The sequence below is a fragment of the Crocodylus porosus genome, unplaced genomic scaffold, assembly GCF_001723895.1.
Source record: "Crocodylus porosus isolate Cpor-Errol unplaced genomic scaffold, CroPor_comp1, whole genome shotgun sequence".
NCBI classification, from domain to species: domain Eukaryota; kingdom Metazoa; phylum Chordata; order Crocodylia; family Crocodylidae; genus Crocodylus; species Crocodylus porosus.
In genome coordinates this window covers 24784386-24812327 of record NW_017728921.1, presented here as the reverse complement: position 1 = coordinate 24812327, position 27942 = coordinate 24784386, and the positions used below count along the sequence as shown (strand labels likewise).

General features: G+C 51.0%; 1 protein-coding gene across 7 annotated transcripts in view; it reads left to right on the top strand.

Annotated features, from left to right (window-relative positions):
- The window catches only part of EMID1 (EMI domain containing 1), a 66319-nt gene that overhangs the window by 24232 nt on the left and 14145 nt on the right, over window positions 1–27942 (top strand). For 5 of the 7 annotated variants that reach the window (XM_019539324.1, XM_019539328.1, XM_019539323.1 and 2 more), the window contains exons 4-9: window positions 7068–7154; window positions 17050–17111; window positions 17403–17547; window positions 20629–20679; window positions 21251–21358; window positions 26317–26463. In XM_019539324.1, the coding sequence (XP_019394869.1) occupies window positions 7068–7154; window positions 17050–17111; window positions 17403–17547; window positions 20629–20679; window positions 21251–21358; window positions 26317–26463 (600 nt within the window). Of the gene's footprint in view, window positions 1–3829; window positions 3916–7067; window positions 7155–17049; window positions 17112–17402; window positions 17548–20628; window positions 20680–21250; window positions 21359–26316; window positions 26464–27942 lie in introns of those variants that run through there. The other 2 variants (XM_019539329.1, XM_019539325.1) reach the window with 2 other exon arrangements.

Below are 27942 nucleotides of genomic sequence, written 5' to 3'. Positions count from 1 at the left end.
CAGGGGTTTTCCCAAGGTGGGATGCAGACGTTGTATTTCCTGCCCCTAGCCCCAGGCCCTTACTACTGGGCAGCACTGCCTCCACGTCACTGACACAGCTGCCCCGCTACTGCTGCCCAAGTTCCCTCCTTCTGCACACTGAGCACTCGCATGGTGTGTGCCATGCTCCGCGCCAGCCCCGCTCAGCGCAGCCCACCCACTGGCCCTTGCCACAGTCCCTCCCATTGGCTGGGGCCTGTCGCCCGCCACACACAGCACTGGCGGCCATCCCTTCGCTGCAGGCTCCGTGTTTGCTTTTCCCCCTTGGTCGAGAGCTATTTACAACATCTATAAATCTGCTGGAAATTAGGAAAACCCTATAAGTGTCTCACATCTGGGACTGGAAAAAGCCTACATGGGCCAAACACCACAGCACAGACAGGGTTGGCAGAAGGCAGGGTGTCACAGACCAACTGGCCCTTTCAGTGGGAGTCAGCCCAGCCGGGCCTATGATGGATCTGCTGCTCCCCCCAGGAGCTGATCCTGATCAGCTGGGGACCAGATGGCCTGGGCCTCTTATTAGATGCAGCTGGGAAGGAGAAGAGTGATCCATGAGGAGGTTGAGGGAGCCCTGCTAGAGAGTGATTTGTTTTTTGTGGTTGGCCTTCACGAGAGGAAGGAGAGTGTTGTAGCAGAAGTAGGGTAGAACGGAGGCCAGAGAGAGAGGCTGGAGGGCCAGAATGTGAGGTTGAGGCCGGCCTCCATGGTGGTGGGCAGCAGGGAAGGAAGCAGCCCCCTGTGTTTGGAGCTTGCTTTGGGGGTTGTTCCTTAAGGTAACTTTTAGTGTTGGGTGTTGTCAGAGCCTCCCTGAGTACATCTGAATTTTGGTGCAAGGGTCTGGGGATCCCTGGAGATGCAGTGGATAGGGGAGGGTTCCTATAGCAGACTATAAGGAGCAGCTGTGGAGATTAGCCTTCCCATGGGGGTTATGGAGAGGAGGGAAAGTTAGGCAGCCTACACATGGGTGTGTACTAGCTGCCTGCTACAGGAAGTGACAGAAGGGCTGGGTCTGAAGGTGCCTGGGTATCTGCTGGAGTGGGAGAGTCCCCCAGGAGTGGTGGCTGGTAGCTGTTGGCCAACATATTGCAGGGCTTTGTGATGGAAGCTGGGATCACTATGCTGTTCTACATCTGGGGAAGCTGTCACAGCCTCTTCCACTCCTGTCCTGCTATCAGTGGTCCTTTATCCTTCAGTCTCTTGTTCCACCGTTATCACCACACCCTTTTCCAGTCCAGTCCTCTGTTTTCCCAACCCACCCCTCACTGCTTTCCTGCTCCTTCCCTAATAATCAGCCCTGGGCTTGTTGTGAGCCACGTCCCATGAGCAAAGCATGGTTCAGCTTCATTTTGTCTGGATGAAATTTGAGCGGAAATTTATTTTGGATGGAGCCAGGTGTGGGCTGCAGAGAGGTGCTAGCAGCAGATATCTGGGCCATGTGTCTGGAGGACTATGAAGTGGTGATATTGTCTCCATGTTAAAAAGCTGGAAAGTTGTGGACTCTGCGTCTTTGGAGGTTGGACAGGCATTGGTCAAGGATAATCTAGGTGTTGCTATGTCTATGTTCTATTATAGGTATTCCACATGCTTCTGGGCTTTGCTGATTGCCCCATGGGGCTGGGAGGAATTTTTCCCCTTCCTGATGCTCCATGTGTTGGGGGTTTTCTTAAACCTTCCTTGGACGCATTGGGTGTTAGCTGCAACCAAGGATAAGGATTGTGATGGGTGTGTCATTGTTCCTGCTGAGACTTAAACCCACAGGTTCCTGGCTAGAAGATCTTGCTCCTGTCCTCAGGATCAGACTGATCATGTTTGGAGTCAGAATGGTACAAACTGTGTGGGTTTGTGCCCTTCTCTGCAGCAAGGGTTGCGGTTTTCTTCCTTGGATCTCTCAAGCATGTCTTAACTACCTTTGCTGCAGCAGCATGCTGGCCACAGTGGTCCCCCTGCTTTATCTATGGCAGATTTATTAGTGTGTTATATATATCCTGTGGCATTGTCAGAGTTAACCGTGTCATTTTGCTAACAGGTTACCATTAGACAATGGATTTGTATAGGATGGTTCGGATAGCACTAATCCTGCTTCAGGCGGGGGGACAGGGGGTGCTAAACTAAATGATAGGGGGGTAATTTCCAGTCCCACTTCTCTGTGACTTTTATAAGAAGCCTCCTCCATAGGGGGAGCATGGTGGTGGCCAGGCATGGGTGACATGGGGAGAAAGGTGCAGCTCTTTGGTTCAATCCACTTGAGTGGCTTTGGCTCGGGAAGGAAGTGCAAGTGGGATTGTTAGCATCAATTTAACACTTGTGAGGGGGGGCAAGCATCTGGTTGTGATAACGTACTGACTGCTGTCAGGTGGTAGAGTGGCAGTGGACTCTAACTGAACTGCTGCAATGTGGCACTGTCCCAGATGGCGTCTGATGCTGAAAGAAAGGAATGAGATATCTCTTTACCAACCCTCTGAACCATGAGCCTTCCTCCTCGAGGGCAGGGGTTGAGCAGAGTTAAGTTTAGGCCTTAATGCAGTGGTGGGCAAAGCATGGCCCATAAGTCGGATCCGGTCTGCCAAGGGATCTTGTTTGGCCTGTAGTGGGTCCCTTGGTCCCACCAAGCCCAGGTGCCATTACACCCTGGGTCCTGCCACCCCTGGGCACACAGTGGGGCTGGGGTGGTACAGAGGCTGGACTTGCTTCTCAGCAACCTCTGCAGCAGTGACTCCTTCCAGCTGCTGCTGCCAGTCTCTGCCACCACCAAACTCAGCCTTGCTGCCCGGCTGCCCTGGCCCAGCTGCCCCACACCCACAGCTGGGAGCTTTGGATGGAGTAGGCACATGGGGTCTCCATGGAGACCAGTCGGGACCAACATGGGCAGGACGTACTCAACTGGGCAGGTGCAATGTGGCAGTGGGCAGGCAGGGAGCAGCATCCAAAAACAGGACGGGTGGGTGGGGCCGGGTCCAAGGCAGGGGTCCAGACAGTGCCTCCACATCCTTACAATGGGTGCCAGTTCTGCAGGCAGGGGCATGCAAGGAGCAGATCGTGGCTCTGCCCCGGGTCCGGCCCCTGGGTCTGTGCTGTCAGCCCTGTGATCCTGATCCCAGCCTTGGCCCTGATCCCACCCACCCATCCTACTCTCAGTTTCCGCTTCCCACCCATCCATTGCCCCATCCCATCTGTGCAGCCAAGCGTGGGGCAGAGACACTTAGGGAGTTTTGGTCAGCTGTTGTAGGCAGGGAGGGGAGCAGGAAGGGGAATGTTGACCTGGCCCTTGACAGCTCACCAAAACACCCTAAGTGGCCCTCTGGCTCAAATAATTGCCTACTCCTGCTTTACTGGATGTTACCGCTGGCTAATGGATTGAGGATGGGGGTCAGTGAATTTCTTAGACAGGAAGGACATTTTGGCTAATACAAAGGGACAAAAAATCACAAGTCAGCTTGCCCTCTGAATCATGAGATTGGCTCTGTTTATTTGCCTGCTGGTTTTTAAGCTTAGGATGTCAGGATTTCTCCACAGCCAGGAGGGCTGGACATTTCTCTTTTTCAAAACAAAAACTGAGATTTGCCTGAAATCATGAGACTTGGAGCTAGGGCTTTGAGAGAGACCTCTGGATCACAGTACCTAAATTAAATTGTAACTGTGCAGAATGCATCATTGGGGCTGATCCCCATATTGGCGCGAGGAGCACTCAAGAGCTGGTGGAGCGTGGAGACCAACCCTTTCCTAGCCCCTGGAGGAGGCACCCTCCATAGTGGTGGAGTGGGGCAGTCTGTGGGAAGGGCTGCCTGTGTGGGGCTGCCTTTGTCTGCATTTGCTCTGTAGTCTCTGGAGTTGGCAGGTCCAGCACCCTTTGTACCAGCATGATGAGCATTTCGAAAGGTGAGCATTGTTATGCTGCTGCTGTAGGTTCTGATAGCCAGAGCACAGACCAAGGAATCCAGGCTTCTGGGTTTTGTTCCCGGCTCTGGGATGGTAGTATTGCCCCAAAGCTACAGTGTGTGTGGGGTGGGGGGAGATGGGGGTCAGGACTCCTGGGTTCTGAGCATGGTCCTGTGAAGGCAGTGTAGTCTAGTGGCTAGAGCAGAGGAAGGGCTTTTGAGTTTCCATTCCAGCCAGCCCAGGGGAAAGCTCATATATACATCCCAGGTTCTTTGGAGCTGTCCTGCGGCAGGGGGTCCCAATAGTGAACCTCTTGGGATTTTTCTGGATCCCTCCTCTTGGTTAAATGGGCAGCTCTGGTATCTCACTGTGAGCTCTTGCCCTGTGCTAAATGCAGAAGGCGAATCAGGGGCTCCATGATCCTTAAGCAGCTGCTCAAGAAGGGGGGCCCTTCCCGCAGGCATCACTTTGGGCCAGTTCCTTCTGTAGGAGGAGACTGCATGACTCTGAGGGTGAGGAGCCCTCCGGCACAGATCAGATGACAGGGAGGCCTGAAATGTTGCTGCCACAGCAAAACAAACATCCTTGATCAAAAGCTATTTGCAAATGAATGACACATGGGGCTCCCTTTGATTTGAGCATGTGGGCCTTCTCCAGCAAACCCAAGCTTTCTTGTGGCATTTGAAAGAGTGTGTAGGGGGAGGGCAGGACTGGCTGGGTGCCCAAGCACTGGGGGAAGCCAGCTGGGCTTGTGTCCTGCAGACTTGGAGCCATCCAGCCAGGGCAGATCCAGCCCAGTGGCCTGTGCTTGTCATTGTTGGGCACAGAACAGTGTACTGAGAAAACAGTGCCTCTATGGCAAGGCTTTTGCCCTAAAGGCTCATGGTGCTATGCATGTAAATGGCATTTAGCACCTCAGGCTTGATCATCTACAAGGCAGGAGTGCTCAGAGGACGGGCAAAAACCTGAAGTGAGAGGTGAATCCAGACAACAGACCTGGTGGAATGATGCCTTTCCTAGTTCATCAGCAAACAGGTGCCCTGCCTGCCCTGCTACAAATGCCCCTGCAACTGGGCCCCTTGCAATGGTCATAACATCGTTCAGCCCCTGGTCAAGTCCAACAAAACAAGTCTTTGTCTCAGTGGCTTCCTGTGGCAGAGAGTTCCCCAGTGCATGGTCCGTGCATGCCGTGCAGGGGGGCTGCATGCTATCGGGTGCTGCATGGCTGAGGTGGAGACTCCTGGAGTGGGTGTGGGCATAGCGCAGAGATACTGATGTGAGCTTTGAAGTGCCCCGGTGTGGCTGTGCAAAAGCAGCATCGTGTGCATGAGCAGAGAAGCAGGCTGTAATACACTGCTGTCTCGTGTCAGAGGATGTGCAATGCAGGGGACGATGCGTGGAGGGGCAGTGGGATGCTGAGGACTGTGCACACATATAGCAGTGCTGTTGTTTCCAGCCCTATGGCAATCTCTGGCTAGTGCCCTGTGCTTCCCATGAGTGCTCGTTCATAAAATCTTCCATCCTGTTCCGCAGGGTTGGGGGGTTTTTTTAGCTGAACAAAAGTTCAGTGACGCCCTTCCAAGAAACATAGTTCATGGACAGCAGGAAGGAAATGACACTTCTTATCTAGCCCTCTGTCCCTACAGGAAGCCATCTATCTGTCCCAGCCCCCTGGCCTGTTCAGAGACTGCCTTCAGCTCCCTGCTTGGGAAGGGAATTTGATTGTGACCTGAGGTCCCAGAGATAGGGCAACAAAAGGGAGAGAAGGCCCAAACCTATGCAGCTGCTGCCCTTTTCCCAGGCTGCGTGTGATGGGAGAGAACCATTGGGACTGGTGGGTGAGGCCAGTCTGGAGGTCCCCTACCTGTCCTGTGTCAGGATTTGAGTAAGGGTCCCCTCTGGACCCACAGTTGACCTGCTGATCAGGATCAGGAGAGGGCATGTGCTGTCTGTGCCTTTTGATCCACTGCAAGTTGTAGGCCATTCTTGATGTCCATGGGTTTGTTCTGCAAGTTACTGATGGGACCCATGTCACCCTCATGGATGCCCACTGCCCTCTTCGAAGGCCTGTGGTGCAATGACCCCTCTGGTCTGAGTTTGCTGCCTCCTATGCACACACATGCAGCCCTATTGTAATGGGGTGCTGAAGCCCCATAAGAGTCAAGGCAGAGGGAGATACAGGAGGATGTAAAAGTCAGGTCAGTTTTACCTTGAGGGGTTTAAGGGAGAGGTCGAAGGGCAAGTGCTTGTTCCTGCTGTTCTTTTACTGTCTAAGTTCTCCTTGACTGGGCAGCTGTTAACAAGGGTGTGGGGAGAAGAGTCCTAAGGAGGGGTGGTAGGTGCCTACCATCTGTGGGCTGTAGGTTATAGCCGTGTTGGTTTAAGAACATAGGCAGGCAAGGCTCTTTGAATAAATCTGATATCTTTTATTAGACCAACTCAAATAGTTGGAAAAATTTTTCTTAGCAAGTTTTCAGGTTTAAATACCCTTTGTCAGGCTGAGGAAGCATCTGCAGTTGGTGTGTGCTCTTCTTAGATGGAATAAATAGTAAAGAAGCCAGAAGCTGGCATGCATGCAAGAAAGGCAGTCAGTGAAGATGCTGAATCCCACATCAAGAACCTGGATCTGTGCCATGCAGTCCAGACCCAAAGGGAAGGGGGAACACTCTTGTGATGGCAGCAACTTCCCTTCCCCTTCCTGTTCAACACAGATGCTGGGGCATTGCCAGATGCCTCTCCTTTGGGATGGATGCAGCATTAGGCCCCTGGGTTGCCTTTGCAAAGCCCCTGTAGATGTGGACAGCCTGGGGTGAGTGTCTCTGGAGGCTCTGATATTTCTCTTCCCCCCCAAGTTTTTTATTGCCATTGAGACTTCCTAATGCACCAGTACCTAGAAAGATTTTCTGGGCCCCAGGGAGGAGGGGGAATACAGCCTCTGCCCCACTGAGGCTTAGCTTGCATCATGCAGGCAATGCCAAAGCTGACAGGCCTAGAGAGCTCCTGAGACAGGACCAGAGGCTTGGGATTCAAGCCTTCCTCTAGAGGTAAAATCCCTTGGACAGTCTCCCAGGTTAAGAAAAGTCGATCAGAGTGGGTAGCACTGGATATGACAGCGACCAAGTTGCCATGTGGCTAACACTTTCCCTTTGCAGAGACCATCAGCTATGCAGACCCTCAGGAAGCCAGCCGACCCAGCATCCCCCTCCGCAGGAACTCCCTCCGGCCAGCAACTTATTCAGGTGGGTTTCAAGGAAAGGATTTGCTTCTCCGATTACCTGCAGCTTGTGCTACTTGAAAAATCATAGGCAGACAAGGTTCTTTGGCTAAATGTGATATCTTTTGTTAGACCAACTAAACAGCTGGAAAAATGTTCTTTGCAAGCTTTCAGGAATAAACACTCTTTTGTGCCTGAACACTTGTAAAGAACAATTTTTCCAACTATTTAGTTGGTCTAACAAAAGATACCACATTTACCCAAAGAATCTTTTCTGCCTACGTCCTTAGATGAGCACAGCTATAACAAGCACCCTTGAAAAATCACAATGATGGTTTTCTCTCTCTCCTGCCCTGATTTGATGCATTTCAGGGAAAACCAAAATGGAAGGGACAGAGAGAAAGAGAAAGAGGAAGAGGTTTTGAAAACTAAACTGTTTTGATAGGACTCTAGTGCTTTGTGACGCATTTCTTCTCCCCAGTTGGACAAAGGTCATTTTAGAATCAGGTGTCTGATCCAGTCTGGAATTTTAGTATTTGTATTCTGCAGTTGTTACTCAGTACAGATAATCCTGTTGGAAAGTGACAGCACTTCTGCTTCTAGGCTCCTCCGCACCAGAAAAAAAGAGAAAATTAATACATTTCTCTTTTATTTTATAAAGAGCCAAAAAACCCAGCCCCAAGCAGAGTTCTCTCCTCTTACTGGAGGACGAGTTGGAACCTCCATGAAGTTTACTCAGGGCCAGGAATTGCTGCTGATCCACTATAATTATTCTGTGCATCTGCTCTAGCCTACAGGAAGTGGAAGCCAAACTACTATAATTTAGCAGCTGTTTCTTTGCAGGGTAAGTGTCCCAGTTTAGGGTCCACTTATAATGGGATAGGAAAAGACACATGAAACAATTACAACCGATCAGCTGATCTGCTCACAAGCAGTCAGCTCCTGCTCCCCTTTTAAATCTATGTCACTGTTTGATCTGTCCACAGATAGAGATAGATGGAGGAGTAGGCATGGCAGTATGAAGATGGATGGACGGATACGATTTTTCTGTTCACAAAGAGCAATCAGATCCTTTTGACCAGAATGACATTTAGTGATTGATTTCTCCCCTAAGAGCTGGATGTGAGCAAAAACACAAAGTGGCTGCCTGTGCATGTGTATGTGTGTGCGTAAGGGAACTTGTCTCCACATAGAGATGTAGTCCGTGGAATATTCAGAGCAAGGGAACACAAGAAGGGCAACAAATTTGTGTGGAGGTGTCAGCTGATTTTTGCAGTGTCTGTCCTGCTCCAGCCATAGGCTGAGGTCCCACTCTGGGGTGGAAACCTGGGCTCACTTGAGTCAGTGGGTGCAAACAGAAGAGCAGCTCCCTATTGCAACTTGCAGCTCTTTACAGAAAGTAGTACTATGAGTTGCAACAATCCCCCAGACCCAACAGAATTTCACTGCTGGGTCCTGGAGTTGGGGATTCCAGCTGCTTGCTCCAAGCTTGCAGCCTAGTCTCTGTAGCAATGCCATTCCCCACACCCAGCTCTAAGGCTGTTTTCAGAATGGGAGGGGGGAAAGGGAGCAGAAGGAACTTGCTCTCCAATCACCCATCCCACCCTCCAGTGCCAGCTGAAAAAAAACCCAGACCAAACTCCCTCCACTTCCTTTCCCCCTCCCATTCTGAAAACAGTGACAGGCTGGGGACTCTGCAGACACAAGTTACAGAATGCACCTTGTTTTGAAGCCTGTTCTTCTGAGGTTTCACGGGATCGGGCACTTTTAAAGAAGTCTGTAGCTGTGCACTTCTGTTTGATTACGGCTGTAGACTCTTTCTGAGGCCAAATGACATAAAAATTGTCACTTCTGTCTGTGCCCATAGATACTTTTCCATTCACTTCCCTGAAGCCACGTTACTGATACTTGCCTGCTCCCAGGTCTTCTTATGTGTTCCCTGTCTCAGGGCTTTGCCCACACTGACGATCTTGGCAGGGAATGATGTCTGTGAATCCAATACTTTTCCTGGTGTTGTGTGGGCAGCAGAAGGGAAGGGCTTGCCGGGGCTGCTCCAGCCAAGGGGTTAGATTGGATTGCTGGTGCCACGAGATAAGCCCTGTGCTGTGGGAACCAGCCTTGTGTGGGCAGCGTAGTGACTTGCCACAGACTGCCAAGGATATGTAGGACTGAGTTCCCACTTGACCTAAAGCCCGCTCTGCTCTGGAAGTGCTCAGGAGACCTAGCTGGGAGCATGTGACCTTATGCTTCAGGGCTTCAGTGCAGTCAAAGATCAGGCCCTCTTTCATGGTGCCCACAGCCAAGTGGATTGTAACAGGGGTCTCCCCTTGCAGTGTGTATTGCCACCTTCCCAGGCACGCTGCCAAGATACCCTCTTGGCAGAAGGCAAAGGAAGGTGGTGGCATCTCTGCCTTCTAAGTATGTCACTGCTTGGGAAAGTCTGGTGTGGCATGACGGCTCCAAGACCAAGGGCTGCTGTGGGCAAGGGTTGCGGGAAAGAGAAATGTAACTGGACAGGGCAGAAATTCTCGTTACTTCTGGCTTCGCTCTGGGTTTGACCTGTCTCTGTTCAACTGGCCTCGTCTGCCTCCAAACTGGGCTGAGGTGCCTTGCTTCTCACATGTGTGTCCAGCATTTACCCAGGATCCACTAAGGCAGACCTTGGGCTTTACTTAGCCCATATCCCAGAAGCAGAGCAAGCAAGGAAGAGTGGTGGATCCTGGAGATGAGGGTAGGGGCAGGGGATGTACTCACCATGGCAGAAGGTAAATTAAAACAGGTGCTCAGTGAGCAGCCACAGCCTTCCTCTCTGATTGAAAATTGGCAACTGGTTGTCATGGATACACCCTGGCTTAAATAAAGAGGGAAAGAGGGAGGAAATGCTTGAGACTCCACAATAGCTATATTGGAATCCACTGGGACATTTGGGCTAGGGACAGACATTACACACAAACCAGTTTAAGTGATCAGAAACTGGTTTATACCTGTAACAGAACAGATGTCCAGTGCACATAAACCAGTCTGAAAATGGCTGAAACCCGTTTGAGATAAACCTGGTGCCCTCGCTCGGGCGATATGTATTTCCCTACTGGCTTTTTTTGTCATCTTTTTTGGATTCACAATCCTAAACATTTACTAATAAAAGTCAATCAGACTTAACTGATTTGGATCAAACCAGTTCGTGCACTGTCTATCCCAGACCCCTTGTTGGTTTAAGGTAAACCAAACACCCCAGCATCCCAGCATGCTCTCTGATCTGGGCGGAGCTCTCTGCTCCACAGCAGAGCTGGCCCCTCCCTCCCCTCCCAGCCAGAGCTCCTTCAGCAACTTGCAGGTATGGAGCAAATGCCTGGCTTCTCCCTGCCAACGTGGAGTTATTCCCCCCTCCCCTCTGCCTTACACAGACACCTCAGCATTAGCTAGCAGACCACACACTGGCTACGGTTTCTGCTGTGGGAGAGGACAGAGGCAGACAGGCTTTTTGGAGCTAGTCAACAGGTAGCTTAATGTTCTTCGTTGGAAGAGCTGTTTAAAAAGAGCTCCACTAGTTAATGGAGAGAGGCTTTGTTTTCTTAATGGGCTGATTAAGGCTGAGTTAGGCATGATAAACATTCCCTGCTGGGCTGTTTAGGACGTGGGAGAATAATCAGAGCAGCGCCTAACCACAACCCCCTCAGCTCAGCCCTGTGGAAGTAAAAGGAGGGCTGCTCAAGCACCCCCCAGCTTCTAGCCTGAGCCACTGCAGGCATGTGCCTGCATTTCTGGGATGTCTGTCTGGTTACAAAACTGATTTAGCCTATCCTGGTTAGACTAACCTGCAAAGATTGAATCAACTTGGGCTCAGGCTTTTGAATATCTGTCCCTAGCCTTGGACTCAGCTTGCTGCCTCCATTCCCAAGACTTCCTGCTCTGGCTCTCTGCACAGCCCTCGCCACCCCCACCCCCCACCCAGATGGGGGAGGGCAGGCTTTTTGTGATCATTGGAAGTGGCCCTGAGGCCCACCAGCTCCTTCCATCCAGGCCAGCCCTACAGGCCAGCAGCATTTGCTTAGCACCAAGTGTACCCAGAGTCAGGTGAAGGCAGGGGCCTGTGTTCTTTGCTCTGTCATGTCTCCTCTGACTCTGGTAGAGTAGTGATGGGAGGTTTTGATAAAGGCAAAGCCAGATCAGATTTGCTGGTATAATTGCAAGAAACAGGCCCAGACCTGGAGTCTTCTTCTTCTCTCCCTGCCCCCCCCCCGCAAAAAAATTTTAAAAAAATCTTGGTATCCTTGGACATAGGGGAGCTTAAACTAGAGCCAATGTCTGGGGATGTCTCATATCACATACCGAGGAAGTTAGCAGAAAACATTAAGGGAGCTGGAAAAAACTTCCCCACCTTGAGTTCCTGTGAATATGTGAAGGAGGTGGGGTGGTAGATGGCTGAATAGGCCCCATGTCAGGAACCAGCCAAGCTCCTTTTTTGCTCTGGATCAACCTTTCCTGGAACAGAGCCTCAGAGCTATCTGTCAGTGTTACATGCCTGATGCTTCATGTGGTAGAGCTGTGTTCATCCCTGTCTTACAGATGGGGAGATTGAGGCACAGGGTAGTTTGGCAACTTACCCAAGGCCACACAGGAGGTCTTAATCAGAGCACCCAGAGAATATCATCTAGTCCTGCATCCCAATTCAGAGGCTTTCTGCACTGTATAATAAGTGGATAGGATACTGTTAAATAGATGCGGGGAGCTAGCAAAAGGGCCTTTTTCCCTTGTACAGAAGCCACCAGCATCTGACAGCAGCAGTGTTTATATGGCCAGGCCATGTATACAACATACAATGCAGCTATTGGGACATAGCTGTGTCTGTGTGGTCTCCTCATCTTCCTAACATGCAGACAGGAGAGCACCCCATGTCCCTTCTACTCAGCGCTGGTGCCAGTATGCTCACTTGGTGGCCTCCTCTGTCTCATGCCCTCCCTGCTCTGGCCCCGTTAGTCACTGATGTTGTCTTTACAGTAACTCGGCTCTTTCTCCCCTTCAGTAGTTCAGTGTCCTAGAAGCTGTTGCTGAGTGTCCCCAGATAGGATTAGGCAAGTCCCCCTGCCTTGTCTCCAGAGAAGAAACCTGGGATCAAAGTTTATGCAGGTAGAAATGTTCCTTGCCACTGTGCAAGACCTAGAAAGTGCCTCTGGAGGTCTCATTCTGAGGACATCCAGCCACATGGATGTAGCCACTGTCTCCCCTCACACTGTGAAGTCAACCTAGATCACAGGCTTGATCCTGGTGGCCAGCCCCAGCCCTTTTGCAGCCACTTACCCCAGTGGTGCGGATCAGAATGGCAGCACTTGATATCTGCTTTGCACTGGTGTTTAGTTAGCACGCAAGGGGCAGGTCTGGAGAAGCAGGCGTAAAGATTTCACTAGTCCACTTGCTCCAAAAGAAGGAGACTTCACTGGGTCAGAGGTCAGGTCACCATGGAAAAGTCCGAGACAGTGGCCATTTAAAGCCAGACAGGATAAACTGTCAGAGGGACAAGTCCTGTCCCAGATGAATGAGACTTGAGCTGTTCTTTCCAGATGTCTCAAGGGACAGTATTGATGGGTTCAGCACAGAGTCCTGGCTGGAAAAAGTGTCCGAACCTTTGAGGCCTGAAGGAAACAATAAGGGACAGTTTCCCAGGGCTGGGATGATCTCCCCAAGGACTGAATGTGGAAAAGACCCTAAAATAGGAGATGCAGAAATGAAGAGGAGACTTTTAAGAAGTCTGAGCTGGCCAAGGAACAACCCTAGCTGTGGCTTAATGCTTGTCAGCAAGGATTGTTAGGGCTAGAAGCAAGTAACCCCTCTTGCTGTTGCAAAACTCCCAGGCTGTCTTTGACACTGAAAAATATAAGCAAGTATTTCTTCAGGGGTAGAAGGCTGAGATCTCTTCCACATCCAAGAAAGCCTCTTTTCCTTCCCTTCCTTTCCCACCCATCCCTGCCCAATCTTGGGTATATTACTGAGGCAGTTAAGCCTGCATCTGAGTTTTCTCCTGTTCTAACAGCAACTTAATTGAAAGCAAAGCTAGCTGACAGGAACATGACAGATTTGACAGAGCAGACTGGATTAAATATATTTTCATCCTGCCATTGAATTGCAGCCATCTCTGGGGTAGAGTGTAGCATCTGTTGTAATGGAGCACAGCAATGCTACACAGTACAACGGTTCATTGCAGGAACTAAAAGAAACTACTGAAACAGGTTGAAAACATCTTTCTCCACAAGTAGTTCTCCATGGTTCCCTTTAAAGATACCTCAAAGAAGATTCTGTAGGTGTCTGTCCTGGGTCCTGTGCTAGTCAATATTTTTCATTAATGATTCAGATAAGACCGATTCCTCTGATCAAATTTGCTGTTTCCACCATGCTAGGGAGGTGGTTGGAATTACTTGGGTGACTCCAAATGATCTTGAGAAGTTGGATTGATGGCCTGAAAATCAGCAGGATGACATGCAGTAGAGACAAGTGCAAAGTGCTGCCTCTGAGGAAGGAGAAATCAAAACACACAAAAATAAAATAAGGACTATGTGGCAAAGCAGTGGTGCTGTAGCAAAGGATCTGGGAGTTAGGGTAGAGTTGAAAATCTGAAGGTGTTGCAAAAAAAGGCAGATCTTATGCTGGGATACATTAGCAGAAGTATTGTTTGTAAAACATGGGAGGCAAATACTCTTCTCTAGTCAGCACTGATGGGTCTTATCTGGAGTGGTGTTTGGTTTTGAGCGCTCTGCTTTGACAAAGATGCAGACAAATTGGATGGAGTCCAGAGAAGAGGAACAAGGAGGATAAGAGGTTTAGAAAACATGACCTATGAGGAAAGGTTGAAAGAACTAGTTTTGTTTAGTCTAAAAAAAAGAGACGACTGAAGGAAGACACGCTAATAGTCCTCTAATGCAGAAAAGGCCATTAAAGGGAACAAAGTTCAGTTGTTCTCCATGGCCACTGGGGAAGGGCAAGAAGAAAGTAGCTTAGTTTTCAGCAAAGACAATTTAAATTTGATATTAGGCAAGTCTTTCGAAGAGTTAAGATGGTGAAGCACTTTGGAACAAGCGGCCTAGGGAGAGGAGGGAATCTCCTTTGCTGGAGGTTTAAAAAGAGGCTGGATCAACATTTGTCAGGGATGGTCTGGCCACAGGGGGCTGACCTAGATGTTCTACTGAGATCATTTCCAGCCCAACAGTTTTGGGATTCTATTAAATAGTCTATGGGGCATTAAAGAGGCAGAATATAAATCTCCCAATCAGAATCTGGCTGGGATGTCTACATTAACATTGCAGTGCTGGGTGCAAAATGCTGCGGGGTTTGGAGAGCCCCAAATTTGACACTGCCTGACCTGGAAAAGATACTCCTGGGCAGCACCACTGAGCAATAACTGCACAAGAAGTAGGGATGATTAGCTGTTGCACAGCTGAGAACACACGGTGCACTGGGAGATGATACCACAGCCTCATGTCTAGCAAACGGCAAGGAACAGGCAGACCTCTGGTCCATCACCCTGCTGTTTCTTGGGAGGAGATCCCAGCTTCTTCTGCAGGGGAAACCCAGGAATATTAATAGCTATCATGACTATCCTCCCAGTCCAGCCCTCTTCTTAAGTGTTTGCTCTGCTCTCATCACCTCTTGTGCTGCATAAGCCTCTTGGAGAAGAAACTGTTCTTGTTGGATCTCAGTTGATCTTTCACAACAGTGAAAGAAAGATAAAAGGTTTAGTGTAGTGAAGCATCTGCATGGTCAGCTGCTTTTCAAACCCTCCTGGATTTGAAATACGGTGGAATGAAGCTTTCGGGCAAGAGAGAGAAATGTGCATGGTAGCTGATCTGTTTGTCCATCTGCCAGTCGCCTTGTATACCTGTCTCATGTCTCTGCAAGATCACTGTCATCCCAGTACCTGGCAGGCTCCCAGTACCTCTTACTTTGGCTGGATTGGAAGCACTGAGCCAGCAGCCCAGCATTCAAGCACTTTCTAATTGTGCTGGGCCCCCAGAACACAGAGGTGTGAAGGAAAGGAAAAATAAAGACTTAGCGCAGGAAATTACCTGATGCTTTAGATCCTCAATAAAAGCCCCTTTCAAAACTGTCTTTCAAGTTTATCTTTGATCCTACCTCTGCTCATCCCTGATCCCGAACCAACTGGAAGTTATAACTTCTCTCTCTAATCATTTGTCTTAGGCCTGAAAGAGCCTTTTCCCTCGACCTCCGGCCCCCAATGTCGAAACAACTGCAAGGCTATCCAAGCAACCAGCATTCCCAAAAGCATATTGCTGAATGTTATTCGGCTCGTGTCCAGGGGATATGTGATTGCAAGAGTGGGCCTAACTCACAACAGGTGGCAGGTGGAGTAGAAAAGGGATTAGGGAACATCTAAAAATGTTGTTCTCCTGACATTGGCCTAAAACAAAGTTGTTTAACAGAAGGAGCTAGAAAGGGACACCCCAAAAATGAAAAGGGACTTGAGCAAAAGGGAGACGTGTTTGAGCAGCGGAGGTGCGTTGTAAGAACAGGGCTGCATTGGGAAGGAGCAGAGGCAGAAAGAGGCTCGAGCAGAGACCTCATTGCCTTGCCTCTTAGTCAGAGACCAGGGACCCAGTGAGCTGAACCATCAGAGGGCTCCCTAGTTCTGGGCTTGCCTTGGCTGTTCCTGGAAGGGAAGGTGAAGGAGATGAAACACCCAACAGCCCTGATGTTTTATGCCAATACCAGCCACTTTGCAATGGGAGAGGCTTCCCTGTCTGCCCTCCAGGATCCTCTTGACAGCTGGGATTGAGGCAAGCAAAGCTGGAGAGCTTTTCTCTTCAGTATGAGGGGCAGTTCCAGCCTGCTGGTGTGTTCTGGTCTCCCCTGTGCAGATGCACTCTCCTGTGCGCTGGCTTGGGGCTGACAGGAGGATTGAATGGTCCTGCCTGACTGGGACATCCTCCATCCTGCATCAGAATGTATTGCTTTAGGTCACAGTGCAACAGCTGTTATCTTGGCTGGCACAGCAGGACTGACTTTGCCCACAAGATGAATATGAGTTACCAATGCGCTGCTGTGGCTGGCAAAGCAAACCAAACTCTGGCATGCATCTACTGATGCATCTCAAGTAAAACCAGGGATGTCATCCTCCTGCTTTACTGGGCCTTGGTGAGGCCGCAGCTGTAGTACTGCATCCAGTTCTGGGGCCCCCACTTCAGGAGGGATGTGGAAAAGCTTGAGAGAGTCCAGAGGAGAGCCACTTGGATGATCCAAGGCCTGGAGGGAAGGCCATACGGGGAGAGGATGAGGGATTTGGGACTGCTCAGTCTGAGAAGAGAAGGTTCAGGGAGGACTTGAGGGCAGCCTACAATTACGTAAGAGGGGTACATCAGGACCTGGGAGAACAGCTGTTCGCCAGAGCTCCCCAAGGGATAACAAGGTCTGATGGCCATAAACTCCAGGAAGTCCGATTTAGACTGGATATAAGAAAAAAGTTCTTTACGGTGTGTATGTCCAGGGTCTGGAACAGACTCCTCCCAGAGGTGGTGCAAGCACCTCCTCTGGACACTTTCAAAAAACATCTGGTTACTTTTCTTGCTGGGGTGGCTTGATCCCAGCTGACTTCTTGCCTATGGTGTGGGGCTGAACTTGATGATCTCACAAGGTCCCTTCCAGCCCCTAACGTCTATGAAACCTATGAATGCACTGGGCATCTCCTCAGTGAAGAGCATGGGCTGCTGCAGCTTGAGATCAAACTACCTGGGGGGCTTGCAGCACACCCCTATCCTCTGCAGCCTGGCAGCTCCCTGTGGAAATGTAACCCCAGAGCCCTGGCTCAGCCTCCTGAGATCCATCTCCACACCCCACATATGCTCCCTCTCCGTTGAACCTTGGCCTGAAGATATCTGTGTACTCCCTTGACTCTGTCTCCTTGTTTGATTCCTCAGGGTGTTTAAACTGCAGCAAAGTGATGGAGATGACGGCACGTCTCAACACCCTGGAGGCTAAGGTCAGCATCTACCTGGTTTTGCTCAGCTCTCAGACTTGGCCCCTACTTCCTGGGTGGGGAGAGGGGTGTCACAGGGTCTAGGATCAGGGGAAGCGAATGCATCCTTCAAAGTTGTCTGTCCTTGGGATCACAGGTAAAGAGAGCACTGTTGGCTATTTGCACAAGCTAATGCTTTACCCCTGAGTCACTGGGAAATGTCCCTGCCTTGTTTGCCCTTGGCCAGGGAGTCAGGGACCCCTGCAGCAGCAATGGGTATGTCAGGGGCACTTCTGGTAACTCTCTCACTCGCAGATGGCGTTGCTGTCAGCAGCTGAGCTGGCAACCTCCCCAGCACCCAACAAACACCTCTTAACCAAAGGGCCTGCCCATTCAGACTCCGTCCAGCTCTGGGGGTCTCCAGCTACCCACGGCAGCCCAGGGGATGAAGGTATGAGAGGTAAGCAATTGTGGAGAGAGGGGGGGTGTGAGGGATCATTTTAAGGAATCACCTGGCATTTTTCTACAGCTCCTTAATCTCAGGCATTTCAGTTAACATTGCACTGCTGATCTGCAGCTTCTTTCAGGGTTGAACCCTGCAGTTGTTTAACAGCTCAGGGCTTTCCCATTAGTTATAGACCTGACCCTACAAAATGTACCCAAGCAAAGCTCCCAGGTTTGCCTGACTAAGAAGAACAGGATTGGGCCCTTGATGCTTCTGGGGGTTGGGTCTCAGAGTCCTGTCTCTAATGGGGTGATTGTGGGGGAGAAGGGGGTTGGATTGCCCTAAAGCCCCAAACTCTTCTCTCCACTAACATACTGCTCTACAGCTCCTCCTCCCACTTGCCTTTTACCCTTAACTTTCCTTTCTCTTCTAGAGCCTCTCAGCTCATTCAAGAGCAAGCTCCTTCCCTGTTAGTTTTGACCCCCTAGGAAAATCCCAACTCAGGTTGATACATTCCACCTCCCAAACACTCCACTTTATTCTAGCCACATGTGACATTCCTCCTGGCTTTGGTTGCTGCAGGCTGTTAAACAGCTGTTATGTTCTACCCCAGAGTCAGCTGCAGTTTAGCAGTGTTGCATTAACAAGGCACTCTGCAGTGAAAAAGTAGAAAATGCACAGCAATTCATTAATCAATTCTTACTATTCCTATTATTGTAGTGTTAGAATGATTTACAATAACATCTATAAGAGCTTCCATCAAAGACTGGGAGCCTGTTGTGTTAGCTGTTTGCACATAAAAGCCAGTCCTTTCTCCATAGTGCTTGGAATCTGAGTCTTGGGAATGTGTAGCATTAAGAGGGTCAAACATGATCCCTGGGGAAAGACCAGTGCCAGGAACGAAGGAGAATCCAATCAAAGGGAGAATGCTGTTTGCTTGAGTGCACACAGAGACTGTCCCAACAGTCTGCCTCAGATGGGGATCCCTCCTGCTGACATAGAGACTCTGGGGGTCTTTAGAGAACAGGTGGAAGGGCTGCCTACCCCACCTCCAAGAGAAGGGACTCAGCCCCAAGCTCTGCTCTTCCATCTCAGTTGCAGCCTGTGTCCCTTCCTGGCCCCCACCCGGCAGGGGCTACAGCAGGCCACTGGAGTTAAATTGAGTGCAGCTGGGGATTGGGTTGGCTAGGGCTTTGGCTTCAGCTGTATGCAGCAGGGAAGATTTATCAGGCCTTCCTGTGCTCTGACAGCCCATGTGTTTCTGGTATGAGGGCAGGGTGACAGCAGGGTGGTGGCGATAAATTTATAGCTCTGTGGCAAAACCCCCCCTTCTCCGCCCGCACCCGCTACAGCATCCTGAGGCAAAATAAGCTGCAGGCAGAAGTGGAACAGCTGTCAGAGCGGGGTGTGAAGGGAACAGCAGTGAATAGGCCTAACCTGGCTCCCAGTACAGATCATGAAAATGCTTCCATTGGTGTCATGGGGATTCAGCAACAGGCCCTCATGAGCTGGGAGGAAGCTGCAAAGGTCCCATGCCCTGTTCTGCAATGATCCCATGCTCCAGGTTTCTGGAGCCTGCATGGCCTGCCTTGCAGAGGGGCATTTGTGAGGGTCAGGGCTTGTGATGACCATGGTCTAATGGGGACGTGTCCCAGCTTCTACTGCTTTGAGTTCCACGTGCCCTGACGAAGCGAGCATGATTAGGCTTGGTGCCTCCAGGTGCCTCAGCCAGACCAGCTGGTTTGGGGGGCCTCCTGCTCCAGCATGCAGTGAAAAGGCAGAAGCAGAAGTCCTCCCACCTTCCCCCCAGGCTGCAACCAGGCTAGACGGATTCCAAATGGCCCAGCAGAATCCAGCTCAGCATTACCAGTGCTTCCTGCTGAGATCAGTCGGCAAGTCGATTTGGAACAAGGCAACCGGCACATTGGGCTACTGGTTCCTGGTAGATCCTGTCAGAGGTCAAATGATTGATTCTTACAGAGATTTTTCTATCCCCTCCTCCCCACAATGTAGCTGGGATTCTGTTGAAAAGCATCTCCCAGATAAAGGAGCGACCTGGACCTCAGCTCTGCTGAGACACAGAGCTGCATGTCGCTGCATTCCCACTGCACTGGGTGGCAGTGTGCTGTCTCCTCTCGGAAATGCAACAGGACACCATCCAGTGCTGATCTGGGACCCACACACCAAATTCAGGGCCCAGATGGCACTTTCCCAGCACACTCTGGGATTCTGCTCCCCTGGCCCTGTGGACGTGCTAGTGTCCACATGGTTACTGAACAAGTGCAGTAGGCTGCACTCCAGCTGGGCAGGTAGGCAAGTCTGTGCACACGTGTTGATCAAGCAGGAGTCACAAAATTCTACCGTGCAAGAAAACCCTGATTAGTGGGTGCTGGAGACTGGAGGAGAAGTAAGGCCCTCCCATGTCTTATCCCTAGGACTAGAGTTGTTAGGGCACTCATCCAGCAAGCAGCAAACTTAGGTCCTAATCCTCCTTATCCAGAGAGGGTTTGAACTCATCTCATCTGGGAAGTCAGCACAGTGCCATAGAATGGGTGTTATTCAGTCCTCACTCCAGTCCTCCTCTGAAGCTGAGACTGCTCCTTCTGCGCAAAGGTCCAGCTTCAAGAAGAGGGCAGAAGAGGGGCCTGTATAATGCCTAACCTGTGTCCTGATAATTAGAGCACTGTGCTGGAAAGTCAGAGAGAAGCAGGGGAGGTTTAGGTTGTATATTAGGAAAAACTTTCTCACCGGGAGTGTGGTGAAGTACTGGGAGAGGTTACCTAGAGAGGTGGTGGAGTCCCTATCCTTTGAGGTTTTTTAAGGTCCAGCTCAACAAAACTCTGGCGTGGAATGATCCAGTTGGGGATGGTCCTGCTTTGACCAGAGGGTAGGACTAGATGACTTCCTGAGGTCCCTTCCAACCCTCATTTGCCATGATTCTATGATTTAATGAAGTAGGATTCTGTGCTGTTGCCTTTCACCAAGCAGGTTCAAAAACCATGCACTCTTGGCAGGAGAAAGAGGTGGCAGCCAGCTGAGTGTGGCTTTCGGGCCTGATATCAGATGCTTGATGCTCTGTCCTTTTCTTCCTTCCAGGGTCCCCGCAAGCAGGAGAGAGGCTGGCAGGAGTAATTCCCAGCCAGGACAGTAAGTGGCATTTTCTTTCCCAGCCTAAGGATGGGTCTGGAAGAAAGTCCAGTCCCTTTCTTTACTTTCAGGAGTTGAGGCCAAGCCTCGGGTGGAAGCTGGAGTGAAGCTGGCTGAAGGTAGGATTACTCTAGAGCCTGCAGCCAGTGCAGCAGATGGGCAGTGTTACTCTGAAAGAAGGGCTGGGCCCTCCTAAGTCATCTCAGCAGCTAGAGGCCTAATTGAATGGGTCACAGAAACGACGCTGTAGAGAGGTCCCTTCAGGACAGGGTGGAGACGGCTGGAGCTTCTTTGTGAAAGAGCAGGCCCTTTAGCAGCATCCAGGCCAGGTACTGAGCATTTCTTTTCCCATTGGCTCCTGTCCTGTGTAGGCTCAGACACCTCCATCACCATTGCCTGATGCACAGGGAAGGTCTGGGGTGTCTCAGGAGACCTCTCTGAGGGGTTGGATAAAGGTTGTGAAGTCTGAGGTAGTCCATCCTTTGCTCCTGGCCCTGAGGTAGCGTGGCTGAGGCTGCTCTGAGAGTGCTGATACCTGACAGGGCATTTTCTTCTGCTCTTTCTGTTTCAGGGAAAACAGGGTCACAAGGACCCCCTGGCCCTTCAGGTCCCAAGGGAGACACTGGGAGCCAGGGGCCTTCTGGGGTGCCTGGAATCAGGGGTCCTGCTGGTCCACCAGGTAAGTCTTAAGTAACAGGCCCAGCATGAGGCCTTGCTGTGACCTCTGGTCCAGTAGTGATGATTCCAGGAGCTGGGGACCACCAGGGCCTTGATGCCCAGCAGGCATGAGGGCCTTAGAGCTGCCATCTCTGTCTCTCAGAGCTCAGCCCCTGACATTGGTAGTATTTACATGCAAGCTCTTTATTCTCACAGGCATATGCTTCTGTGCCAGAGATCAGTGTTTCTCTGATGGCAGGTACCTGCCTGACTGTTGCTGAACAAAGTAGGTGTGGGGGCAGATCTGAACCCCACTGTGCCCACACCTTGGGCCTGATACATAGGCCAACAGAACTAGTCTCCTTGGTGTCAGTGGGCTTTGGATTTGACCTTTGAGTAGCTCATCAAAGGATCCTGCACCAAGGATGATGCTGGCTTCAAGTGCTGTGTTCATTCCATACAGAGAGCTGGGTGGTGCATTTGTGTTGGGTTGTACGGGTGGCCAAGGCCATTCTCTCTACCAACAGTCAGGTCCAGCTGCCCTAAAGAACCACCCCTCCACCCCCACCATTGAATAACCTACCCAAGAGGGAAGTCTCTACCTGACCCTGTCTTTGTCTGACCCTGTCGCTCTACCTGACCCTGTCTCATGCCTTGAGAAAGAGGGTTTGTGTCCCTGTCAAATAAATGTTTATCTCCTTTGCATCAATGCCTAACCTTTTCTTAATCCTGCTAAACTCACAGCCCCTGCCATACCTGTGATATCTGGGAGAAGGGAATTCCACAGGCCTAATCATGCATTATAATAGGAAGGAGTTTCTATGGTCAGTTCTGAATTTCTGCCTGCCAGCTTCACTGTGTCCCCTTGCCCTTGGAGTATGAGAAATTGGCTAGGAATGTTTGATCTGCCTTCTATATCACAGTTAGCATGCCTTTGTCACCCTGTGGTTAAAGCTGCTATGTCTGAATTGTCATGGTACAGTGGTTTGTATAGCCGACAGTTCCCCGGGCAATGATGTGGCCAATGCCATGGCCCTCTGCCTGTTATCCCCCACATGGAACAACCAGCTGCTCCTTTACAGCTGGGTTAACTGGAGATAGCCTTCAACGTGAGTCCAGACTAGGGCTCAAGCTCACACTTCTTCATCCACGCTTCTGCCCATTCTCATCACTTATTATTGAATCCTGCTCTCTTCTGAAGAGGGAGTAGCTAGTGCTGGACAGTGTCCTAAGCTTACCATGAGCTATCCTAGGTATACTGCAGCTGTGGTCTCAATTAATATAGAAGCCATTATTATTGTAGTATTCCCCTTCTGACCCTCCAGCCTATCCATTTTGCTTCTTAACTTATTTGCTTCTCTGGACCACAGCTGAACATTGAGCTGAGCTTTCCATTAGCTGTCTGTAGTGTCCCCAGAGTTTTATCCTGGGCTAATACAATAAATGTGGAGCACAGTGAGATCTGTGCACAGTTCAGATGATTCCTGCCAATCTGCACTGGCTCTGAATTTCATTTCCTGCTCGGCTTCCCATTCCCTGAGCTTAGTCCCTCTGGATTACCTCTTAGCTTTCTCTAGCATCATCTATGTTGGTTCATTCACAAGATATTGCCAATTCAATGTATGACTTCTTTCTCGGATATCCCTGATGAATGTTAGTTGTTAAACCAGGATGGTTGAATGGAGGGAATTCTCAACCGGGACTCTAGATACCTGAGTTCACTTCCCAGCTATGCCACTGCACTGCTCACTGACCTTGGGCAAGTCATTTCCCCCTCTGTGCTTTGTTTCTCCCATCTGTAACAATGGGATAATGATACGAACCTCCCTTGTACAGAGACCGGTGGACAAAGAGCCAGGCAGGGTGGCATCAGGCAGTGCTATCCCAGTACAGAACCAAGTCAGGGCAGTGACTATGAGGATGAACTTGGGGTGGGGCCTTCCCAGCTCCAAGGGCTGCTGGGTGGGCACCACAGGGCCTGGGGTTTCCCAGCCATGGTGTGTGGGGGAGGCAAGTGCCCTGTGCCTATGGGGCCAAGCAGGAGGTGGGGTTAAAGCAGCAAGCTGCAGCCAGGCCCGCTCCCTCCTGCCTGTGGTTGCTTTTGGCAGCGCAGCCCCAAGCCCCATTGGAGCTGTATAATATTTATTAAGCTTGGAAGGCATCCAGTGCCTTGCTGCCTCTGGCCATTTGGAGTTAAATGTTAACAGTCATCTCCACAAAATTCCCCCAGCCCCAATACCTCCCTGCACACTCCCCATGCAGCACACACTCCCTGCTCCCTTCCAGCCTTGGCTTCACTCACACTCCCAGCCTTTGTTCTTGACCTCCCAGCACCCACAGGGATCCTGCTCCAGCCAAGGGCTGGCTGCATCCCCATCGCACAGGACGCTCCCTGTCTTCAGCAGCAATCCATCCAAGGCCCAGGGCTGGCTGCCAGGGCCTCAGTGCTGGGGCTATGGGGAAGTGGGGACTAGATCCCAACTGGTGATCAGCATTAGTTGGAGCCCACTTCAGGGATTGTACTGGAAGGCCCCTGGCACTGGGGAGACCGCTCCCTTGTGATGCACTGAAACCATATACCCCTCAGCATGGCAAGGCAGGGTGGGAGAGCAGCACGGGTGGGTTGTGGGGGATACTGCTGAGCCTGTGGCTGCACCACTGTTGTGCAAGGAGTTCACCATGGTTGTGCAAGGGGTTTCCTCTGTCCCTTTGCTGGGAGTCCCCATCCTAGTGAGGGGAGGGTGCAGCCTGGTTGAGTTGGTCACACACTGAGGCCATGGAAGCAATGACCCTCACCCTTTCTCCACCCCTCCATGAGGTGGTGGGACCCAGCTGACTCCTGGCAAGGGGGCAGTAGGTGGAGCCCCTGGGAAGTCCCCTACTAAATATGAGACGAAGCTGCTCAGCCCAGGCTGCAAGTCCTACCCATGATATGAGACAGAACATACCCCCCAGGGCCAGAGCCTGCTGTACAGCACCCTCGCTAGTTGCGAGCAGGAAGTGAGGGCAAGATCTGTCCCTGGCACATTGCAGTGACATGGGAAGGAAGGCACCGCCTGCAGAGCAGGGGCTCGGATCCTTCCAGCCCCACCTTGCAGCCCAGGCCGGGGTCTTCCACAGCAGGCTGATCACCCGCGGCAGCCGGGAGGCAGCATCACCGGGGCCAGCTGGGCCCACGTGGGGCTTGTGTGTTAATGTTGCTGGCGAACATGATCCCCGTCGCTGTCCACCAGTCAACAGTTAAACACCCGTTTGGGTACCAGTACAAAGGCCTCAGCCTGCTTGGTTACCGTGGTAACCAAGCCTGGAAATGTGCTTGACTACAGGTGCAGATACGCCCCGTGATTGCTATGGAGGAATTTACCTCACGCTTGCATCTAGAGTACTCTAAAATTACTCTGTGCTAAGAAGTGGGAACAGCACGTCACCAGCTCTGCTAAGCACTTGGCCACTAGCTGAGGGAAGCCCTGGCCCAGGATGAAATTGGGCAGGGACATGTGTCCTAGGTAGAAATACCCCCGTGTAGTCAGGTTACACAATTTTAAGGGGTAAATGTACTGTGTGTTCCAGTGATTGACTATGTCAGAGCACCACGCTTCGTGTATCTGCTCCACTCCTGCTAGGTAGCCAAGTCAGTTCACTGTGTGTGCTGTATGCCCACAGCCTAGGATGCATGAAATTGGGAGAATAAGAACAAAGATACTGGGGATTTCAGAAATCAAGAGACAATGCAGAACAGCTGTAGTCAGACCCCTCCAAACGCTGTTTCTCAAAGCAGGCACGGGTCAAGGTCTCTGACTCTCTGAAGCAGTCTTTCTTAGCCAAGAGAAGGGAGCTGACCTCCTCAGTCCTGAGAGGTGAATGGTCATTGCTTTCCCTGCCTTTGACAAACCAGATGCATGCAAAGGGAGAGGCTATAAAGGTGAGGGAATAGGGAGTTTTGCTGAAGGTAGTGAGTCAGTCATGAACAGAGGCTGTGAGCTGGCAGGCCAGCCATGACCGCTGTCACCCAGAACTCTGGCTTCCTTCCTCCCTTGAGGACATCACCTGGTTGGTCTGGTCAGGTCCCACTCCTTGATGGTCCTTCTCAGGCAGGACAGAGCTGGAAAGGCTCGCTCATCCTGACTTGCCAGTGCTGTGTGGTGCGGTTGGCCTCAGGATCAGGTGAAAGGCTGAAAGGGAGAGGAAACAGGAGGATGGGAGGGTGGAGGTGTGAAGCAGCACCCATGAGGGCAGAGTAGGTTCCCCCTTGTCTGGGATGGAGTCCCTCTGACAATATGGTGATGATCATGTGTTGCTGCTTCCCCTATTTACCAGACACAACCTTTATACAGTCCTTGGGTGGTATCAGGAGGTTTTTGTTTGGGCTAGTTCAGTCTGTCCCTTTCCATTCAGTACCTTCCTCAATGGTATGCCTTGTCCCAGAAGGGGACACATTGCAGAAATTCCCTGGAGCAATCCATGCAGGCTGCTGCTGGAGAAAGGACTGGCTGCAAGGTCTGTGGTCCCTACTGCCATGACCTGGCCCAGAGCCTTGTGAGAGCTCTCAGGGAGGGTGACCTGTAGGGACATTAGCATGCCCACACCAGGTGTGCTGGGGACAGGCAGACAGAGTTCCCCAACCAGAGCCAAGGCATATGGGGGACCCCTATTACCTAGGCAGCTTCAGCTGTCCCCATATATCATGGGCACACAAGCAGTGTGTCATGAGGATGCCCCGTGGGGCAGGTGGGTATGACATGGGTGCCTGCTGCCCATTTGGCGACCCCAAGCTCCTCCCCAGTGACTATACTAAGGAATTACCCATGCCTTTCCCGCAGGCAGGGTCTGTAGCTCCCAGCCCTCCAAGCCCATACGGAGTCCTCAGCATGGTGCCTGGGTTATGCCTGACAGGGTCCCCTGCAGAACAGCTGTGCCCAGGTGATGTCTGCAGCTGCAGGGAGATTTTCCTTTGCTCAGCACTTTGTTCTTTTGTTCCAGGCCCTCCTGGTCCCCCAGGCTCGCCAGGACGGGATGGTGTGAGGGGCATCCCTGGAGAGAAGGGGTTACCAGGACTTCCAGGCCCCCCAGGTCCTCCAGGCCCCCCAATTCCAGTGGGGCCAGTTATACCCCAGATCCCAGACCCAAGTAAGTAGCAAATAGCAGGACCCTGATTTGGTCAAAGAGGGAGGGGGGCATCAAACCATGCGGGTAAGAGTTACTGAATGATAGAGCATAAAGTATCTGTTAAATGACTATTAAACACGGCTGTCAGATTTATCTAAGAAAGTTATTAGATTTGAATTTATTTACAATGTATTGAGTTTATTTAAATTTCAAGTTTTAAATTCATAAATGCATTAAATATATTTATTGAATTATTATTAAAGCAGTAGTTTTCAAGCTTCCTAAAGCCATGGAGGCCTTTCATATCACTGTTTCTGCTGCAGAACCCCTATCCCTATCCTCTGTGGGCCTTGTGAGCTGCCATGGAGCCACACAATCCAGCCTAGCAATGGCAGTGCATGCTTCCCAGCCTGCTCTGCCATTACTCCCTGGAGAAACCCTGATGGCCTGTCACAAAACTGCAGCCTTCCACAGTTTGAAAACCTCTGTATTCAAGTATTAAATTATTAAATTATCTATTAAAATAGGGCCCAAAGGTTACAGTAGACTAAGATGAATATGAGTTATCAGTATGCATTTGTTGCAAACAAACAGACAGCCAGAAGCCAGTGGGCTCCACACTTCAAGGATGTGGGCAGTCTGGAAAGAGTCGAGCACAGAAAAACAAAAACTACTAGAGGCTTGGGACGCAAGACTTATGAGGAAAGGCTCAAGATTGAAAGAGGGGTTGGATAACAGTTTTCAAATACCTGAAGGGTGATGAAAGAGAGGATGGAAATGGGCTTTTCTCCATGACTGTAGGGGACAGGACTAGGAACAATGGCCTCAAACTTCAACAGGGGAAACTGAGATTAGAGATTAGGAGGAACTTTCTGACCATAAGGGTAGTCAAGCATCAGGACAGGCTGCCTAGAGAAATTGTGGAATCTCCATCCTTGGAAATTTTCAAGAGCAGGTTGGACAGACATTTGGCTGGGGTGGTTTGATCGGGGATGGTCCTCCCTTCAGCAGGAGGCTGAACTAAATAGCCTTGTGGTCCCTTCCAGCCCTACTCTCCTATGATCCTATGACAGAGTAGGTGCAAGGGGCTGCTCTGAGAGGTTCAGTAGGGGGAGCTTCTCCTCCTAGTCCGAGCTGACCCCAGGGCCCCAGCACAGTGTGATGGGGTGCTGTGCTGCTGGGAGTGGCATGTGGATTCAGTAGGGCCATTCAGCCTTCTGAGTCAGCGCCAGTCCCAGTACCGTGGTGCAGCAGCAGGAGGTGCTGTGGTACAGCAGATGGTGTGAGTGACCCAGCTCCCCACACTAGGTAGTGCTACCTCGGCATGGCACCAGAGGCCACTGTGCTCCCAGCCCTGTTAGTGCAAGATGTGGCCCATCTGACATCCATGGGGCTGGGGAGCTGGGCTCTCTTCTCAGCCCTGGTGCTGAGGGCCTCAAGCAAGTTGCTTCCCATGGAGACAAGCTGACAAGGGCCACAAATGCAGCAGTTCAGTGACAT